This window comes from Diadema setosum, chromosome 1, assembly GCF_964275005.1.
Source record: "Diadema setosum chromosome 1, eeDiaSeto1, whole genome shotgun sequence".
Lineage (NCBI taxonomy): Eukaryota > Metazoa > Echinodermata > Echinoidea > Diadematoida > Diadematidae > Diadema > Diadema setosum.
This window is the reverse complement of record NC_092685.1, coordinates 1795150-1814375: the sequence shown is the minus strand read 5'-3', so window position 1 is coordinate 1814375 and position 19226 is coordinate 1795150. Positions and strand designations below refer to the sequence as shown.

The window sequence follows — 19226 nt, the reverse complement described above, 5'->3', positions numbered from 1 at the left end:
AACGAACCCTGTTTCATTTTCGGATTAACGAACCTTCGGAATAACGAACCTTCGGAATAACAAACCTTCGGAATAACGCCACAAACGTTCTGATTAACGAACCGTTTTTCATTTTCGGATTGATTAACCTCTAGGCATAGGGAATTTGTGTGTTTCGGATTAACGAACCTTCGGAATAACGAACAGCACCCATGCGGTCCACGAGTTCGACATCGATTGAAAAAAAAAAAATTATTCGGAATAACGATCCTTCTGAATAACGAACCTCCGGAATAACGAACAGCACCCATACGGTCCACGAGTTCGACATCGACTGAAAAAAAAAAAAAAAAGTTCTATGAGTCATACAACCCATGAACTTGACAGTAAGTAAATGAGGCCATGAATCCGACATTAGGCAAAAAAGGTCCATGCGTCCGACACTATTAGCAAGCCTTTAAATGCCCAGTTGCACAATATAAAAGGAAAAAAAAAATCATAAGACCAACATTACGTCACGGGCGGGTTTTTTGTTTGTTTGTTTGTTTGTTGTTTGTTTGTTTTTTGCTTGATGTCGAACTCGTTGGCCTTGTTTGCCTAGTGTCAGACTCATGGGCCTCGTTTGCCTACTGTCAAGCTCATAGGCTGTCTGACCAGGATGTCGAACTCGTTACGTGCACCTGATTTATGGACTGACATGTAGCAATGCATATGTTTCATCGCATAATCCATACTGCATAGATCTTCGACCATGACATTTTAAGCTCTTAGTCCATTTGATTTTGATGTAAATTCGATGAAGTGTTGATATCATATCTGATGAAGTCAATGACATAATTTATGTTTTATATTTTGTTTCTTTTTTCTGTCACTCATTCATTAGGACAAGCATCAATAGTACCAACCACGTGAAGAACTTGATATCACCAGGAGGAGCCAAACATGATAAAATCATTTTGGAGTGAGAAATGGAGGATTCTTTCTTTCTTGACTCTCTCTTATATTCATCAGATGAGGGTTTAAAAGATGACGAAAACGCGACAGTGGCAGCTGGCAAAGGACACTTTCTATCAGAAGGTCGGGATTCAGAAGCCGACAGCAGACCGGAAAGTCCTCTCCAAGCTTTCACATTGTCAGACATTGATGATGTCATTTCTTCATTGTTTACAAAAGAGGAAAATACGTTGCCAACCCATACCACTGATGAAAACAGCTGTCTAACACTAGTAAGGGAAACTCCGACCAATGACATACGACGATTAGATGACAACGCCCTTTTAATATCTAGTAATTCCGCTGAAAGTGAACTCTCAGGGTTTGATAAAGCTTCCCATGCTACCGATCATGGCAGGAATGATAGCTCATCACAGGTGTCCTCTGCAGCTCACACGAGACATTCTTCGTTGTTTGGACAGACCACTGAACTTTCGGGGCATAGGGTCAGCAGTAGCGGCGCAAGATTTGAAAATGCTGCCTCGTTTTCGTCTGATCTTTCTATCGTCCATGAGCCAAGGTTCACACGCCTTCATGATGGTGAGAACACTTTGCACAGCTTTGGACGATGGAGCAACAACCCTGGAAACAGTCAGCTATGTTCTTCCTCGGCCTACAGGACGCCACCATCACAGCAACAAACCAACATGACCATGGAGCAAAGACACTTGATGAAACACAATGATTTACTCACTGTAGGAAGACACCATGACTCAGCGTACCCACCTAATATTTTCAAGAACGCGGAGAATATTAGGTCAGGCCTACCATACGATAGTGATTTCATTTTCCCGTCGCAAGGTGACGACTTGCCTGCTCAAAGCTGTCTTGCTGGTCCCTCTATTCTTGGCCCTAACTCGACTGACATGACCTCATCAGCAACGCATACACTTCCTCTTCCGTCGCACACTTCTTTATCATTGTCACAACCCTCTTCCCCTTTGTCACCAGTGTCCGTGGCGAGTCCTTCAGAAGTCTTCCTCCAGCCGGCAACAGTTCAAGAGGAACAGCTGGCACTATCTCCTCTCTCGAGCGGTGGTTGTTCGCCTCGATCTCCTTATCGCACTCCTCAGCCATCACCTTTCAGTACAAGCTCTCTTAGTGGCGATTCTATAACAGGTGTATTTTCTCCACCGCCCTTTGCTCAGGGAGAACAACATTTACTTACGTATCAGACACATTCTTATACATTGCCACAGACATTGCCACCGTCTTCCACTCAAAGAGATGAAAACTTGTCATTTGTTTCCCTCTTAATAAATGATCAAGAGGTGGCATATGAACCTTCCCAGCCCCAGCCTCAGCTGATGAATAACCAACAAGCACCAACCTCCCCACAAACAGCATTATCTCCAAGTGGAATAGAAATTAGCAATAGCAGCCATCTAGACGATACATACATATCTAACTCATCAAATGACTTCTCAAAATTTCAAACTCAAACATCGAAATCTCATCGGCCCTTTTCTCCATCAAACTCAACATTGCAAACCTCGAGGAAGAAAAGGGGCAGAAGGAACTCACAGCGTGACCATGGAAACGACATGTATAGATGTAGCGTGTGTGGTAGGACATTTGAACATAGCATCGGTCTGAAGAACCACGAGAGGAGCCATAGACAGGACAAGAACCACTCCTGTCGCTACTGCAAGGAGGTCTTCCACTACAAGACCCATTTAAAACGTCATGAGCGTATGCACGCCAGGGAACTCCACATGTGTCGGTACTGCGGGGAGATCCAAGAATCTGATTATGACTTGGTTCAACACGAACGAAAGCATAGGCTGGAAAGAAACAGTCAGGTGGAATCCAAGACAGATGAAAAAGACTGCGGCGCGGATGAAACGGCTTCCAGTGCTGCAAATGAGTCAGATACTCAGTCTGGTTTGTCTCTGTAGTAATCACATCACGTTTATTAGACTTCCTCTGAATGCTCCTACATTCCTTCGTGTCAGCTAGGACTAAGTTAGTGCAATGCAAGATTTTTAGCTACTGTAAATCTTCTCTTATTCAGTCTCATCCAGTAGGTTCGCTTATGACGTCATCCCTGTATTCCAGCTAAGACGCATCCCTGGATAGACGAAAGTCTACCACTTTATTCCTAAATAGAAAGGGATTGTGTTGGCGACAAGGGGAAGCTACCTATAATAAAATGTCTCTTACCTCTTTTCTTTTATGCGAAATCCATAATTGCTAAATATCAAATTTCCTCATATAACGACAAGATGAAAACTTGGTGTTAAGTCATCTACAATTTCACTGGCATAATTCAAAAGGAAATATATCTGCTTTTGCATCCTTAAATCTTGTTAGAAACATATACATACCACTAGAAAAAAAAATTCCAGAGGTTTTCTCCTTCTCCTTCTTATTTTTAGATTCGCACTTGTAGAATAAATGAATACCGGTATACGAGTACTATCCAGCAATTTTCTGCAAATTGAGAAAGTCCATACTTGTTACCGAGTTGTGTGACAATATTAGATTGATTTAAAATTTTACATTGACTGTGCTGTACTTTGTTCTTGTCATAGGTACAGCTTAAAACTTGACAAAAAAAAACATACAGTGTATCTTGTCAAAATCTATCAAATGATTGATAATTCCCTGAAGAGATTAGTCACCTACATTAATATTCGTCAATATCACCACTTTTAACTCTGATGTATGCATGTATAATAAAGTTAATTCCCATTGTCATTTTATAAATGTATTCATATTCTCTGCAGAAAAAGATGGATTTTCATCATGTAATTCTATCAAATGGAAATTGCCTATATTTTGGTAACTGAAAAGTTAAATTGAGCTTGTTTTTCAAATTCTCATAAGAATACAAAGTATGATATGAGAACATGACTTACTGCTTCATTCAGCTAGTGCAACTGAAAGGCAGCTCCATTCTCATGAATTAACCCATTAAAGACCAGTCCCAAGTATACTCAGGCAGGTGTCTGTGGGAAATGTGTGTTATATCAAAATCAGTCCATCCTTAATAGGTTAATATAACACACACACCAGGGCTCCACATTAGCGGTGGCCCAGGGCCACTACAAATTAATGTCAGGCCACCAAATTTTTCATTTAGTGATCCAATTGAGCAGTTGAAATCCAAAATGAATCTTTATATATCCTATTGTTTTGGGCCACTACGTTTCTTTTTGAGGCCACCAGAATTAGAGATTTAAAGATTTTAGTGGCCCGAATGGGCCACCAAAGAAAAAAAGTTAGTGGAAAGCCCTGTACACAAACACACTCACACACTAAACTCTCTTACAATATAGTGTATGTGGAAGACCTTTAAATTTAGTGTTAGGTCAGGTTTTAGTTGTTTTGTTTTGTTTTTGTTTTTTTCATTTTCCTACTTGACCTCACCTTGAGAATACTTATTCTTTCTCTGAAGTACTTATTTTTTCAAAACGGTGCAATCAATATTATTTACATACCAAATGTTATAATGATATGTTTTTATGCTGTAATAGGTTAGTTACACATGTGTATGTTGAATGAAGAAAATGTATTATACATTTAGTAGATGTTCATGTTTTTCAAGGGTCCTTTAGCCACTCATTAAAAGACAAACTTGTAATATGGGTTAAATTCATTTCTATCCAGTCTAACATGTTTACTGCAGAATTAAACATTACTGCAAAGAAAAGTGTACCACTTTTTTTAAAACTGCCTCAATGCTCACATATCTTATGGTTAATGTGGTATTTTGTAATCTATGTAATAAGTTATATTTCACACCAGTTTTTCTAACATGTCTTTGAACTCCTACACACTATGAATTACTGACAGTATGATTCAAGACAATGATTTATTTCACAAAAACATATGTTTTATTTAAACATTGATAAATGTACATGAGTTAACATTTGACATACTTTCCTTCTTTGCATTTACTGAGCTTACAGCTTGGGCTTATGATACTTGGCAAACAGAGTACATCCAAGTATGAGCATTTTAATATATTAAAACATTTAGTATAGACATCACATATGATAAATCATGTATAATTACACCTTTTAATCTTAAATTTACAATTGTACAGCAAATAAGCATTCTGCTACAAATTAAACATACATTATAACTGAGTTAGTGCACAGACACTCTGTGTGGTCAAACACAGTACAGTATGGTAAATTGTAACTATTCAAGAATCATATGGCAGCTTTACTTGTACACAGTATTTTTGTGTGTATGATATATCACAGAGTGTTGACCTCCAACACATATTCACAGAGCATTGCGCCCACCCATATAGTATACAACTTGATTCTCAACCATTCACATTGACACTCCAAGCATCCATCTACAGTACCAGCTCTACCAACTTTGAGACTGAGATGTTCATTTACTTACAGGCAGGAAAATTATTTCCTTGTAGCCAAACATAGAGCTAATTGTGAGAAAGTGAAATGGATAGACACAGGATATACAAGTGTGAATACTAATATTATTTCATCATAAATTAAAAGAAACAGTCAGAGAAAATGATCCACAGATTAAGAGAAATGTTTGTATATATTGTATCCCACTTTTGAACAAGTCATGGTGCAAAATTAACAGAAATAGAGTACTACAGCACATGACCACAAAGTCTACAAAATGTAAACATATTTTTGACATTGACATGAGAACTTCAGACTTTGGATGATGTGACCTCCAAATGCCTCATTACTTCAATATAGATATGAAGAAAAAAAAATTGAATGAAACATATTGATTTCTGGCTGCCCAAATGTGTGGTAATTCAATCTGAAATTTCACAAGTTTTACTGTACATACTTTTATTAGTTTTAGTACCTGCACACATTTTGGAGTCTTTATTTTGAAACATCAGGATTGACTTCTAACTCTTTGTTGTTGCCATGATGCTGAGAGTGCCATATTGATTTTATAAAATACATGACAGACAAGCAGGAATGAGTAAGGAAGAGAAAATAGAAAAGTATTGAACTGAAGTTTGACTGCGTAAAATCAGCTGTGATTACTATATCAATTTGGCATCATGAAAGTATTGCGACACCCTGCAAACCTGTTTGCAATGGGAGTTATCAAACTATTGTCATCTTCAATCTCGACCACACTATATTACTGCCATGTTGATTTGACAATTTCTTTTATAAACTTGATAATCATTAAGCTATTATGTCACCAAATAGAACCCATAACCTATGACCAACTGAAACTTTATGAAAGAAAATTATTGTAAGCTGCCCATGTAGCCACTTTCTCTTTTGTCCCTGCAATGCTGGCTTCATAAATGAAGATTTTTGAACTGCAAGTTGATGTGCATATCATCTCTGGTGTGTTTGCAGATCAACCTGGAAAGGAAGAGTGATGCACTCGTATAACACAAAAGGAAATCAGAGAGTATCACCTCATTGATATACCAACTTTGAATGGGTAAACTAAACCTTAAGAAAGCCAACATCTCTTGGGAGTCCCTGCAATGAAAACTTCCCAAACATCTTCCCAGGATCACCTTCATCAGTTCCTTTAAACCATCCTGACACAATCAGCTAGTAGAAGATGATCTGTGACCTTCTTTAACAGGGTTCTCTTCATCACGCACAAATTCTTGCTGTTGTATCTTAATCATCTAGTCCAAACTGCAGCCACTGTTGGCAAGAGAAAACATGAGAGTCTATTTTGGCAACTTAAGATGGCTGCTTGTACACTTCTTCACATGAAGTAAAAACTTCAAAGTAATGGTGAGGACAGGAAAGTGGAAGTATTGATGTAATCCTTGTGCATGTTGGAAATGCTGTCTTTGCAGACTTTCTTTCTTCAGCAACACCACTTAAGTCAGCAGGTACTGTAGATTCAAATGGTAGCTTATCTCACAATTTGCAACACACTTTTGAAAGGAGTTTATCACAGCTCTCAGCTGGAATTAAGTTACCTGATCATCTCATTACATAGCTATGCCAGTGGACAGTACACCAATATGAATTCTCTTTCTATGAGGAATTTTACCTTAAAGCTACTTACATATACTTGGCATACTGAAGTGGAATATCCTTGTAGCACCGTGGCAATCATTACACATGCAGGAATACAGCATAATGTTGCAACTGCAACACACATAGACTACTCAAGAGCTTGGAACTCATTACTACAAAGACGGATAATATCACCTTCATAGAGATTTCATGATCATTACAGTCAAGTGGATTGCTTTATTTGGGCAATCTATGTACTTAAGTGAGATGCCGCAATAGAAATTGCATAGACTGGCACTATTACTTCTTTACATTACACAGCATATGTTCAAGCCTATGCAGCTATTGATTTTTTCACACTGGGAGTTGCCAATTTCGAGCATGGTGATAAATAGGGACTACCACATCTTTGTTTCCCTCTTTGTATGCTTATACAGCAAGCACTCAGTCTGTAAGGGTCAAAGTGAGTCATCAATGCATGAAGGTAAAATGGCAGTTTGCATCCTGGGGTTCAAGAGTCACATCACTCCATTGGCTCAGCCAGTGAAGTTGCTGAAGTTCATCTTTAACTTGATGCTGGGGGCAGCAGGGGTCTTGCTGCGGGACGGCTGTCGACTGGGCTGCTTGGCCTTCTTGGAGGCAGCATTAGCATGGATGGCACTCTCTAGCTTAGTTTTTAGGTCCGGTGAGGCAGCCATCACACTCTTGAAGGCGTTGGGGTACTGAGGGCCAATCTTCATCAGGCGCTGCAACACATGGTCGTGTAGGGCCCTTGACTGCTTGGTCTGGGTGGCAGAGTCTCCAGTGAAGAGGAGACTGATGAGGATAGGAACCAGGAGGGCCACCATCTGAACTCCTGGAGGTAGAAGACATAAATGGGGTGAGGAGAAGTATCCATCAGTACAGCAGTCAGAATTCACCAGACAATAGCTTGTGAAATCAACAGAACATACTTGGAAATGTGAAATTAGGAAACTAGGAAATTGCAGTCTGAGGTCACTGTTAACCCACTGAAGACTAGTTCTAAGTATACTTGGACAGGTGTCTATGGGAAATGCAGTTGTACCAAAATCAGTCAATCCTCAGTGGGTTAAAACACCATCTTCACATATCCAAGAGCACTGGCTAGGTGAGGCAAGCATCAATGATAATTTCCCCTACCACGGATAGGCATTGTTGGGCCTACACCAAATAGTTTGATATCAACATTACCATGGCAGATATTTTGATTTTCATTTCAATGATTAAGCATAACGTCTTGTCTAAATCCAACTTTATTATCAAAGGGATCAGTTTAATATGTCAGATAAACTGATAATCCACTCATCATTGTACAGAGATACAATCCACTCGAGCTCTGCACAACTTGGCGAAAATATGTGTACAACTTGAGAGGAATTTTGTACTTCTTACAGGAAAATTAACTGTCCTCTTTTTATTAAGTGACAGGTTCCACACGCAAGTTGTTGGGTGCCTCACTTTGACATATTTGCTATATGTCCTTCACAGAGCTCTGTAAAAGTCAAAAGAGACTTTGCCATACTTTATAATGTTTTCTCTTAGTCTTAACTCTTAGTACTAGGAAATAAAAAAATAAAAAATCAGCATTTCACAGAGCAAAGCAGCAATACACAAGAGCTTTAGGAGAACTGTCCAGTCCACTTACTATGAGAGTCATCTGTCAGGCCAACCAGAATTTCAAGCACCCGTATGGACTCGATAATGACGGCAACCGATTCATCGTTGTCTGGCATGTTGCCAGCCATTGACTGGAGAGACTCCACTAACCTCGGTCCCATGGCATGGATGTAAGGTGTGGATACCTCACGGTGGGGACACTGGAAGATGGAGGCTGCCATCTGTAGACACTTCAGTTTGACCTGAGAGAAGAGAAAGATAGTAGAACAGGTGCGCTTTAAGCATGCAATCTAGTTATGGCTATACAATTGCTCTCTTGGTATAGATGAACTTATGCAGTTGACATGAGTTTGGTATCAGTTAGAGTGGGCAAATTGCCACATTCTGAGGATGAGTGAATGCCACATCTTTGGAGTGTGAGAGGGCACAATTAGCTCCTCTCCCTTTTATTCACCACCATCCTGCCTGCAGCCAGCATCACATAATCTCATACAATCTAACTTACTTAGCCACACTGTGTGGTTTGATGACATTTATACCCCTCTCTGACCTACATCAAAACATTTTCAGAAAACAATACTGTGCTTAGTCACTCTTTATATAACAAATTTAGGACTTGCCATCTGTGATATATGACAAGAAAAGTATCTAAGGCAAGGAGAAAAATGTTAACCACACCCCAGCATAAAATTGTATGCATGGGACTTACCACTGGCTCCTCTGACTTGAAAGCCTTGCAGAAGAGGTCGACTCCCTGTGCCTGTAGGGAGGATACGGCTGAGACGGTGGGTGGGGCTGAGGCAACAAAGACAGCCACAGCAAGCAGGACACTGCACATATCCACTTCCATCTTATCTTTATCTGTACAGGATGAACAAAGAGTTTGGCAAATTAACTCTTGCAATATTACTGTCTTTTTAAATATCATTGACACTGTATGAGGCTGGGTGAGATATGGTAGCATTCATTTGCAAAGCATTGTGGGGTACTCTGAACAAGAATTTCACTTTTTGTGACTTCAAACCATGACTTGTGTAGAAACGTAAAAACATCTTACAGGTTTCACTTCGAGACGTAATGGTAAAGCACAGATATCCAAAACAGCACAGAAGACTTCATTCATAGGTGATCTTGGACCTATAGGACAATGAAAACTAACAGTGGAGAATACTGCCACTTAGCAGTCCACAACAAGGAGACAATATATTAAACTGGATTAGTGTTTTCTTATACAGATAGCCATAGTTAGAGGAAATGCAAACCTTCAACTGACTCCAACAGACATAATGACGCCTCATAAGTATAGAAATACTAACAAGACCATTGCAACTGTATTCTGAACAATTATCATTACAATTGTCTTATCGGTATACTGTATGATGACCACAAACATACATTATCAGTCACTCCTTTACACACCCCTTGATGTACAACAACTTGAAAACTAATTCAGATGTAAACTGAATTGAAATTTGCCATAAAAGTTGTATATGGTCTATCAAAGCCTGCAGTGAGTGCGTGTGTGATTGCCAGTGTTTCATTAACCATGAACCATCTTCACCTGGGTTGGAATAGTCTAAGATGGTTGCCAGTGTGCTTTGCAGGAATTTCTCCCACTCCTCTGAGCAGCGTGGGTCCTTGACGTAGGGTGATGTGGCCAGGGAACGCAGGGCCTGCATACAGGACGTCACCGTCGGAGCACTCTTGCCATCAAGCGAGGGCTCTGCCGTCTCACGCAGGATGTTGGTCGTCAGGAAGAGGATTGTGGGTAATACTGATATACTTCCTGTGTTAACATGGGTGATCAAGGCAAAGCAATCATGTGAGCTAAGAAACCTTAACTCTAATTTGTTCATTTGCATTATTGTTAGGCAGACACAAACACACAATAATCAATTGGAGTCAATAAAGTTTTGCACAAGCAAGATGACAGTATGACAAGCACTCCATACATGCATCAATAATCTATGTAATTAATCCTTTCAACTATGCAGTAACTGTGCAAGTAGAACTTTTAATTTGAAGCTACCCTCTGATTTATGAACAGTGAAAATAATCTACTTATCTCTCAGTTTACCTACAAGACATTTCTTGTTTGATAAAAAGCATGTATTCATATCTTTCTTGATATCCCTCTAGAGACAAAATTTGTCTAATATACTTGTTGAGTATAGATCAATAATGGTGATGTGGAAAGCTAAGGGTTAATCGAGGCTCTATGATAGGCGGCACTGAACCTACCTGCTGGTGAGCAGAGTGAAGGCAGTTCTGCCATGATGAGGACAGTACTGGAGATGAGTTGACTGGCCTCATCTGACAGCCCAGCATTCTTGGAGTAGCTGTGGATGGCGGCGGCACTGGTGCTACCAGAGGGATTGAGGGCGGGCAGCTGTCGTACCAGGATGCAGAGACACACCTCCAGGGTGGCAAACACCACTGACTTACCCGGTGTTACCTCTCCACCTACCCCACCCTCACCGATGTCTGAATCCCAGTCAGCCTTCTCCTCTTTCTCTGACTTCTCCTTGTTCTCTATACTCTCACCTAGTGAAAACAATCATAAGGGAAGCAATTGAGTATAAGAAAACCTTTTAGAAAATAGTATTTCTAACGTCAGCTTCTCTTTCACACTTAAAGGATTGGGAGAATGTAGCAATATTAGGAGAACACATCATTGAAAGTTTAAAGAAAATGGGACAATCCGTTCAAAAGTTATGAATTTTTGAAGTTTTTGTGCAGTCACTGCTGGATGAGAAGACTACTGCAGTGTATGATGTCACATGCGTACAACAATATAAGGAAAATATAAAGAGAATTTCACAGAATGTCATCTTTTGAAAAAAGTACACATTCCCTTGACTCGTTACTGACATATGTTATGGGTAATATTATTCCCATTGAAAGAGGCAAGTCAAGTGCTCTTTTATTATACGAAAAAAAGTGAAAATATGTTGAATTTTCTTCACATTTTCTTTATACTGTTGTACTCAAAGAACATCACGAGCCTTAGTAGTCTCCTCATCCAGCGGTTCCAACACAAAAATTTTAAAAATTCATAACTTTTGCATCGTTTGTCCAATTTTCCTCAAACTTTCACTGATGTGTTCTACTAGTATTGCTGCATTCTCTCAATCCTTATGTTTATGAAGGTGAACTTGTCCTTTAATCAAAGGAAGACATTTTGTGGCAGGTGTACATACACAGTTTAGTCAAGAATGTTATAAAAGGACCAATGTTTTGGTATATTCAGTGTACAACAAATACAATCAACAACGACAATCAGATTTAAGCCCACCGCACACTATACAACTCACAACTATACAACTGACAGACTTTGGATCTGAAATAAATCTAAATAGTATCAGAATAAACATGCTTATTTATTTCAGATCATAAGTCTGTCAGTTGTATAGTTGTGAGTCGTATAGTGTGCAGCAGGCTTTAGTCCAACAAATCTTTGCCCATATTCTTAGCAAGGTGTTCAGGTAAGTCCTGTTATTAATGTTTTCCACTACAATTCAAACAATCCTGCATAATACTAGAAAAATTTTCATTCCTGGCATTGCATAAATCACCATAAATATCTACTATGTGACAGACATCCCCCATTTAATTTGTGATCTCTGTTGATGTTTCGCCAGCTCATGTTGCCAGTTTGAGATGGACTGACCTTTGACCTTGCGCTGGCTGTCCAGTCTCTCCTGCATTGCCTTGATGATTTGCCTGACCACGGCCACCACCTGTAGGTGAGTGGCCAGATTCTCCCTGGTCAGTAGCAGGCGATGTAGGACATTGAGGAGCTCGATGGACAGGGCTACGTCTGAGGTCAGCTGTCGCCGGCACCAGGGATCCTCCAGCAGGGTTTGGAGGGCCTGTAGACAGGAGGAGATGTTTTGGAGTGGCTCCGTGGCTCGCTGGTTGGACAGGCTCTCTACACACACACCTGAGATGGGGAAAAAAAGGATAGACAAGTGATTTAGCCATAAAGGATGCAAACTCTAACATCCTTACATGATTGACACTACCAATGTCTACATCTATGTGTGTAGGCAATACAATGGCACTGTAAGTCACTGCACAGCATAGTGAAAATAGATATGTAACAGCATGAGAAATAGAAGTTTGAAGGAATATTGGACTACTAAGAGCAAAGGGTTGGCAATGACATGATATGCCTTGACCTGGTAATACATGTGGCTGTTTTCCCAACATACTTATCATACATACATTGCTCTATCCCATTTAACGTTACATGCATCATGGCCAGTGCTAAAAGTGAAATACAATTGTAGCATTACAGCAGAATCTCATGAAGTGGAATATTCTACTCTCAGACAGAGAAAACTTGCCTATGATGAGGTGAAAGTAATCAGCCTTGATTTCCTCTGGCTTCTTGTTGGAGGCTGAGTTTCCCCTGGGTATGACTGCCATACCAGGCAGCATGGGTCCACTGTCTGCTGGGCTGCAGTAGCTACCATCAGCATTCTCTTCTATCATCTTCAGGCCTCCAGCGTTGAGCCAGAGGGATGCGGCATACACGATTGGTGCCCAGGCCCTGAGGTAGTGGGGCCTGGTGGTGGAGGTGGCCTCAGGGTTGTAGAAAGCCCCACCCTCTGGGGGTAGCTGGCTGGTAAACTCATCAGGGAGGGCCAGTAAGGCGTGGTCTCTCAGTGCAGCCAGCCAGTACTTATTGAGGGCTTTCAGCTCTGGTTGGACCAATGTTAGCAAGCTGTCTGAAGATGGCTTGTCTGTCTGGTAGTCATCACCATTCTGGGTGGAATGGTTGGAGTGCCCTGTGTTCTGCTTCATGGCTACAATGTACACCTGATGGAAATAAATGATGTCTTTCATTAAATGGAAAAGCTAAACCTATATTTCTATTTTTTGGTTCGATCTATTCAAAGCACATTTTACAATCAATGAATTCATCACCTCACAAGACACTTTACTTGATGTGCTTTATTATATCGGAAAGAAATATGAACATTGTTACAATGGTTAGTATTTGTGTGGCAAAGAATATACCTTCTGTCATATAGCAAGCTCTAACACATGAACATGAAACAAGGGAGTATCATCTTTGTCAATACTGTGCATAAATGACATGCATTTCATTCATACATTATTGGCAATCCTTACATCCCTTGACCTCTTTTCTGTCACTAGAGTGTAATTTAACATCTTTCATAGCCACACAAATGTGTTATCTGAGTTTAAAAAGGAAATCAATTCATTTTCCGGCCTTCTGTATGATTCTTAAATATTGATCTCTCTTGAAAGACATCCGAGCCTACCTCAGCCCAAGCTTTGATGACAGCTAACTTCTCCATAGTGAATGCACTCTCACTGTATAGCTGCAAGGGGGCGCCCTTCCCCACTTTGAGTTTGTCCAGTGAGGAGACGAGAAGCTGATGAACCCTGCGGAGGTCGTTGAGGTCATGTGCCACACCACTGCCAATCCAGGCACTGGCAACCTGTCAAAATACAGAGCAAAAGAGATACCACTTAAGAGTAACATCTAACACTTATAAGAGACCTGTAATGGACCATGAAACTGTGAGTAAAATTTCAAAGAAAAAACAACAACAACATGATTTTGAGTAAAGACATCGACTTGGGAAGGGTAATTCCTTCGATAATGCCATCATAAATGGGCAATTTATCAAAAAATAAAACCTATAACACTATATTTCTATTGATTTATTACAGTTCTAATGATAGTAGGTGAAGGAATGATAAATCTTCTAGGATGAAAAATCCCTACATGATGGATAGATAGCAACTTACTTTGATGTTCCCCCAAAATACCCATCAACATTAATTATCTGGAGTCGTACTGAGCTCACCTGACAAGCCATGGCTGTGACGTCTGATGGCGTTTCAGCAGAAAAGGCTGGCCTCAATGCTGCACCCACCTACATGGGTGGATATACAAAACAGAGCAAAACAACAGAACATATAAACTTTGTGTTATAAGCAATGAGCTGGACTTGTTCATGATACCAACAATCAATCATAAGGGTGAGAAAGCAAATAGAATTTGAAATGATCATATCTAAATGAAGTAATGAGATTATGAATAAATAAGATGATAAACTGGTGAATGGACAGGAAAGGTTGATAACTGGAAAAGATAATGAATGAGCAATGAAATACATAGATTATGAATGCAATAATTATACTATTATCATTCAATGGGATCTTGAATACCATTCTAAATAAATAAGACAACAATGAATAAATAAATAAATTAATGATCCCTGAGATTAATGTAGAGTAGGTTGAATTGTGTAGATTGCTGAATGAGAGAGTGAGCAAGGAGTCTGACCTGTGCTTGGTACTGTTCCATGATGTAGTGGCCAGGGAACTCTGGTTCCGGCACACGAGCAAACTTATTGATGACGTCTTGAAGCAGCAGAAGGCCAGCCTTCCTCAGCTGTGTGCTCTCCGAGGTGGCTGCAATGAATGCTGTTCTCACAAGGTCTGACAGGTGTAAAACTAGGTAGTTATCTGGGGATGAGATGCAGAAGAACAGGGATTTTAGATGTGATAAATGACCTCTTACTTTACATACTACTTATCGGGAATGGACAAGGTGTAGTGTGAATAATGGAATTCGTGAAAAGGATTGGCACTGAATGTGACGTTCAAGTGTTGCTGGCAAGATATGCTGTGATCATCACAAGTCATGCAAAATACAGTTTCTATAGTCGACATTAGTTCTCTGTGGCTCTCCGCTATAACACTATTGTCTTCATTAATAGGCTTTCAAAACTAAATGCAAGCTAGAAAAAATCAAAGTTTTTTTTTGTTTTGTTTTGTGTTTGTTTCACATCTTAACACACATGCCACAAGCCTTAGACAATTGCTGTAGACAAAATGTACATTACTGGAAGTCAAAACGAGAGGGTAATGATAGCATTCAAGTGCAGCACCATTCACTTCAAAGGAGCTGTTCCACCCCATCCAGCCATGCTCACTACCATTGTCACTGTCCAGCTGTCTTGGAGTAAGTTCCAGGTCAATTCCCTCTCTATCGAATCTTTACTACTTCACTGTAAGTGCCTGCAAACATTGATCCCACAAAGTCTCGACAGAGAGTCTGCACAATGTCACCTGTCTGGCAGAAGGGCTCTGGCATGAAATTTCACCCAAAATCGAATTTTTGTTCATGAAATAATTTGACAGAGTTTTGAAAGCACTTTCATATGTTGCAACCATCATGTTTTGTGATCTTTTGAGTCCACAAGCTCTAGGCTCTTCTACCAGGCAGGAGACGAAACATGCGCAGGAATCCCTTCTCGATGTTCACACTCACTGGTAGCTGTCTTGATCCTCATCTCCCGGGCGAGCGCGACATCAAAGTGCACCGTGTTGCCATCACAGATCTGGATGACTCGCCGCACACTCTCAGCCGCAAACACCCTCGTTGGCCATCGAGGGGGAACTGTGAAGATTGAGCAGGATTCAGACATTAGTTGAGGAAGAAAGATGTCTGGTAGAACACTTTGGGGTGCAGCATATGTGTATGAATCAGCACTTTTATGGCAAGAAACAAATGACAAGTATACCTTAAAGGGACTGTACAGTACCGGTTGAGGTGGGATTCATGTTTTTAACATTCCTTAGTGAGATAATGAGAAACCTCTTATGAAATATGAAAGAGCATGTAATTTTAAGAAGGATTCAACGTTTATTGGATGAAAATTGGTTTTCAAATGGCTGAGATATCCAAAAAAGTGATAATGATAAAAGGCGACAGGCCACGCCTTTTATTAGGATCTCTTTGTTTCACCTTGTTTTTGGATATCTCAGCCATTTCAAAACCGATTTTCGTCAAATAAACTTTTGATACCCCTTAGAATTGCATGCTCTTTGACATCTCATAGAGTGGTTTCTGAATATCTCGCAAAACGTTAAAAGCTAAATCCTCACCTCAACCAGAACTGTACACACCCGTTAAGACTTGTTCTATGCGCTATAACTATATAATAATCACAAACTACTCAGATGCTGCAACGGGAATGTACTCTTTCTCCATTTTAATTCCTTTCCTGTTTGGCAAATTTGAGAATTGCTGTTTGCTGGTATCATGATGATTCAGAAAAAGGTCACAGCAGTTGATTGATTCAACTGCTGAATCTGAAATCCAAGCAATATGCCAGAATTTAATGATTACCAAAATGAGCCATCCATTAACAGCTACCCTATGATTTTCCTCAGACCTAGAATGAATTTCAGAGTGACTATACAGCTGTCAATGATAACTTTCTTCACCTGTGGGATGAGTGTCAATCTTTTCCGGTGCCTTGAAGGTAGCGTCATCATCATCACATTCAGCGTTCTCTTTATCGTTATCTTTCTCCGGCTCCTCCAGTTTCTTCTGAGCTGCCATCGAATCAGAGTCTGTTGAAACAGAATATTAATCATTAAAAGACACAGAAACCATCTCCTAACTTAACAATATAGAGTAGATATAGACTCCACAATCTGAATACTATTCACACTGTAGGCTGAGAAATATGCTTTGTATTACTACATTACAAGCTTTGGAGGTTTTCAAAGTGCTACAGCTTTCATGGCTGGAATTAAATGAGTAGAAGCCTGTGTGACCTGCACATACCTGGGTGACTATACACGTTTAACATCATTGAAAACAACATTTAGATAAAAATATGCACATTTAGAAATTATTAAATGTTAACTAAAGACAGGACTTGGAAAGAAGTGATCAACATAAACAAACTGCATATTCATAATTTGCAAGAATTGGTAAAAACTGGCATTGTAAAATCAAGGTGTTAAATTCTGCACAGCTACTCTAGTGTTAGTACTGTGACAGATAAAAAGCTCCTTCTGGAGTCATGACTGTGAGATCCAGCTCACCTGTGGAGGCCGAGAGCACAGCTTTACAGAGAGTCAGCCAACCAGCCAGGTTCTCCACCACCAACTCATGTAGCATGCTGATCAGGGTGTCATGGATGTTGGAACGCATCTTGGGATCTGTCTCATTGTTCAGCATGCTGAAGAGGAAACCTTCTAGACCCGTTTCTGGAAACATTATGATAAATGATTATCAAGATAATGGATTCTAAGAATGCAGTAAATATTAACAGTCTTTTTTGTGCATTGTTTGCATATCAATTAAAAGTTATTAGAAAAATATTCTGCATTGACATAGAACCTATATTACTCTGATGAAACTGGCGACAGACTTCTCTTGAAAATAATTGGTTTGATAATCATAGCATTGAAAAAAGTAAAACAAAGCATTTCCTTATGAGAACTGTTACAATGTAGAGCAGGAATTATTTCATTACTGAAATGTTTCATCTCACTGACCTCACAATTTTGCATTGTATTACAGATAAAGAGTGAAGAGTTAGCAGCACAAACAAATAAAGTAGAAACTTGATTTACTAGTACCCTAAGAGTCGCACATCTGTCAGAATGTAGACAGTTATTGATATCTAATGACCTTAATTACCTGTGATTATTGCATCTGACTTGGCACCTTGTACAGCTCCAGTTGGTTTGTCTGGCTTTGCAAGGGTCATGGCATATTCACAGACCTCACGTGCCTCACGTTGTGATAGCTGGCGAAGGCAAGCTACAGCAGCTCGTCTCAGTAAGAGATGTTGGCTTCCTAGGGCAGTCTGTGGATAAGGGTTGGCTGTTAAAATGACTTCATATCCTTTATGCATATCTATGTACAGAGTTGCATGATATATGCAAAAGACCGAAGAAAGTATGATAATATACAATCACTAGCTAAGATCCAGCAGGGCATAAAAAGGAATTGGAGAGGGAAATTGTGAAAGAGATTATGCTACAGTGGATTAATCTTCTTAAAGCACATCTATGAAAACAGTTATATCACATCATAAGAGAAAAGAGTGAAGAAGGTTAATGTACGGCTCTAAAACCAAAGCAAGAAAAGAAGAGAGAAAGAGAGAGCAAGAAATGAAGTGAGAGAAAGAGAGTTAGAGAAAGGAAAGAAAGAAGGTGGACAGAACAGTGCTAGACAAAATAGGTGGCAGAGAATTAGAAGACTAAAGACAGTCAAAGATAGGAAGAGAGTGAGGGAGGTTAAGAAAGAGAAAGCTGGATGGAAAGAGAAATAGAGAAACGGATGCAGAGAGAGGAGCAGGTAGAGAACAGAGGTAGAGTGAGGAGGGGTAAAAAGAGAAAGACACTGCGACTTACACAGAGGTCTGGCACCAATGTAGAGAGGTTGACATGACGAGGAGCAAACATATGAAGCTGTTGGAGGCAGGCAATGGCTTCAGCTCCTACCACTGAATCATGGTGGTCCTGCATGATGGCACAGGCTACCAGGCAGGAGGTCCTAGCTGTTGCTATGTTACCACGGTTACCTGCATCAGAGCATCAAATACCTTCAATCATATCTTACCTTCCATTAAGGTGCTCTATCACATGGCAAAGTATTGTTGAACGTAAAATGAACACCACAAAACTCAACTTATCTTTGAAAGTGCAGAATACAGAGGAAACATCATTAACATAAACTGTGCTATGAAAGAGACAATTAGCCTTTAAAGGTAAACTGCTGCAACTGATGTGATTGATGAACTGCCCTTCACTGACATCAATAAGCAATGATTATTCAGTTTTTTTTATCAATAGCCATGATAAAAAAAAAGATGA

General features: G+C 39.8%; 1 protein-coding gene across 1 annotated transcript in view; it reads right to left on the bottom strand.

The window, feature by feature from the left end:
* Positions 1-4803: 4803 nt before the first annotated feature.
* The window catches only part of LOC140233095 (HEAT repeat-containing protein 5B-like), an 80895-nt gene continuing 66472 nt past the window's right edge, over positions 4804-19226 (bottom strand). The window contains exons 22-36 of the mRNA XM_072313211.1: positions 18765-18934; positions 18046-18214; positions 17445-17609; positions 16836-16964; positions 15877-16005; positions 14887-15068; positions 14405-14473; positions 13853-14032; positions 12908-13382; positions 12229-12501; positions 10800-11102; positions 10120-10344; positions 9268-9419; positions 8587-8800; positions 4804-7776 (exon numbers count right to left, since the gene is read on the bottom strand). Coding sequence (XP_072169312.1) covers positions 7457-7776; positions 8587-8800; positions 9268-9419; positions 10120-10344; positions 10800-11102; positions 12229-12501; positions 12908-13382; positions 13853-14032; positions 14405-14473; positions 14887-15068; positions 15877-16005; positions 16836-16964; positions 17445-17609; positions 18046-18214; positions 18765-18934 — 3155 coding nt within the window. The 3' untranslated portion in view covers positions 4804-7456. The remainder of the gene's footprint in view (positions 7777-8586; positions 8801-9267; positions 9420-10119; positions 10345-10799; positions 11103-12228; positions 12502-12907; positions 13383-13852; positions 14033-14404; positions 14474-14886; positions 15069-15876; positions 16006-16835; positions 16965-17444; positions 17610-18045; positions 18215-18764; positions 18935-19226) is intronic.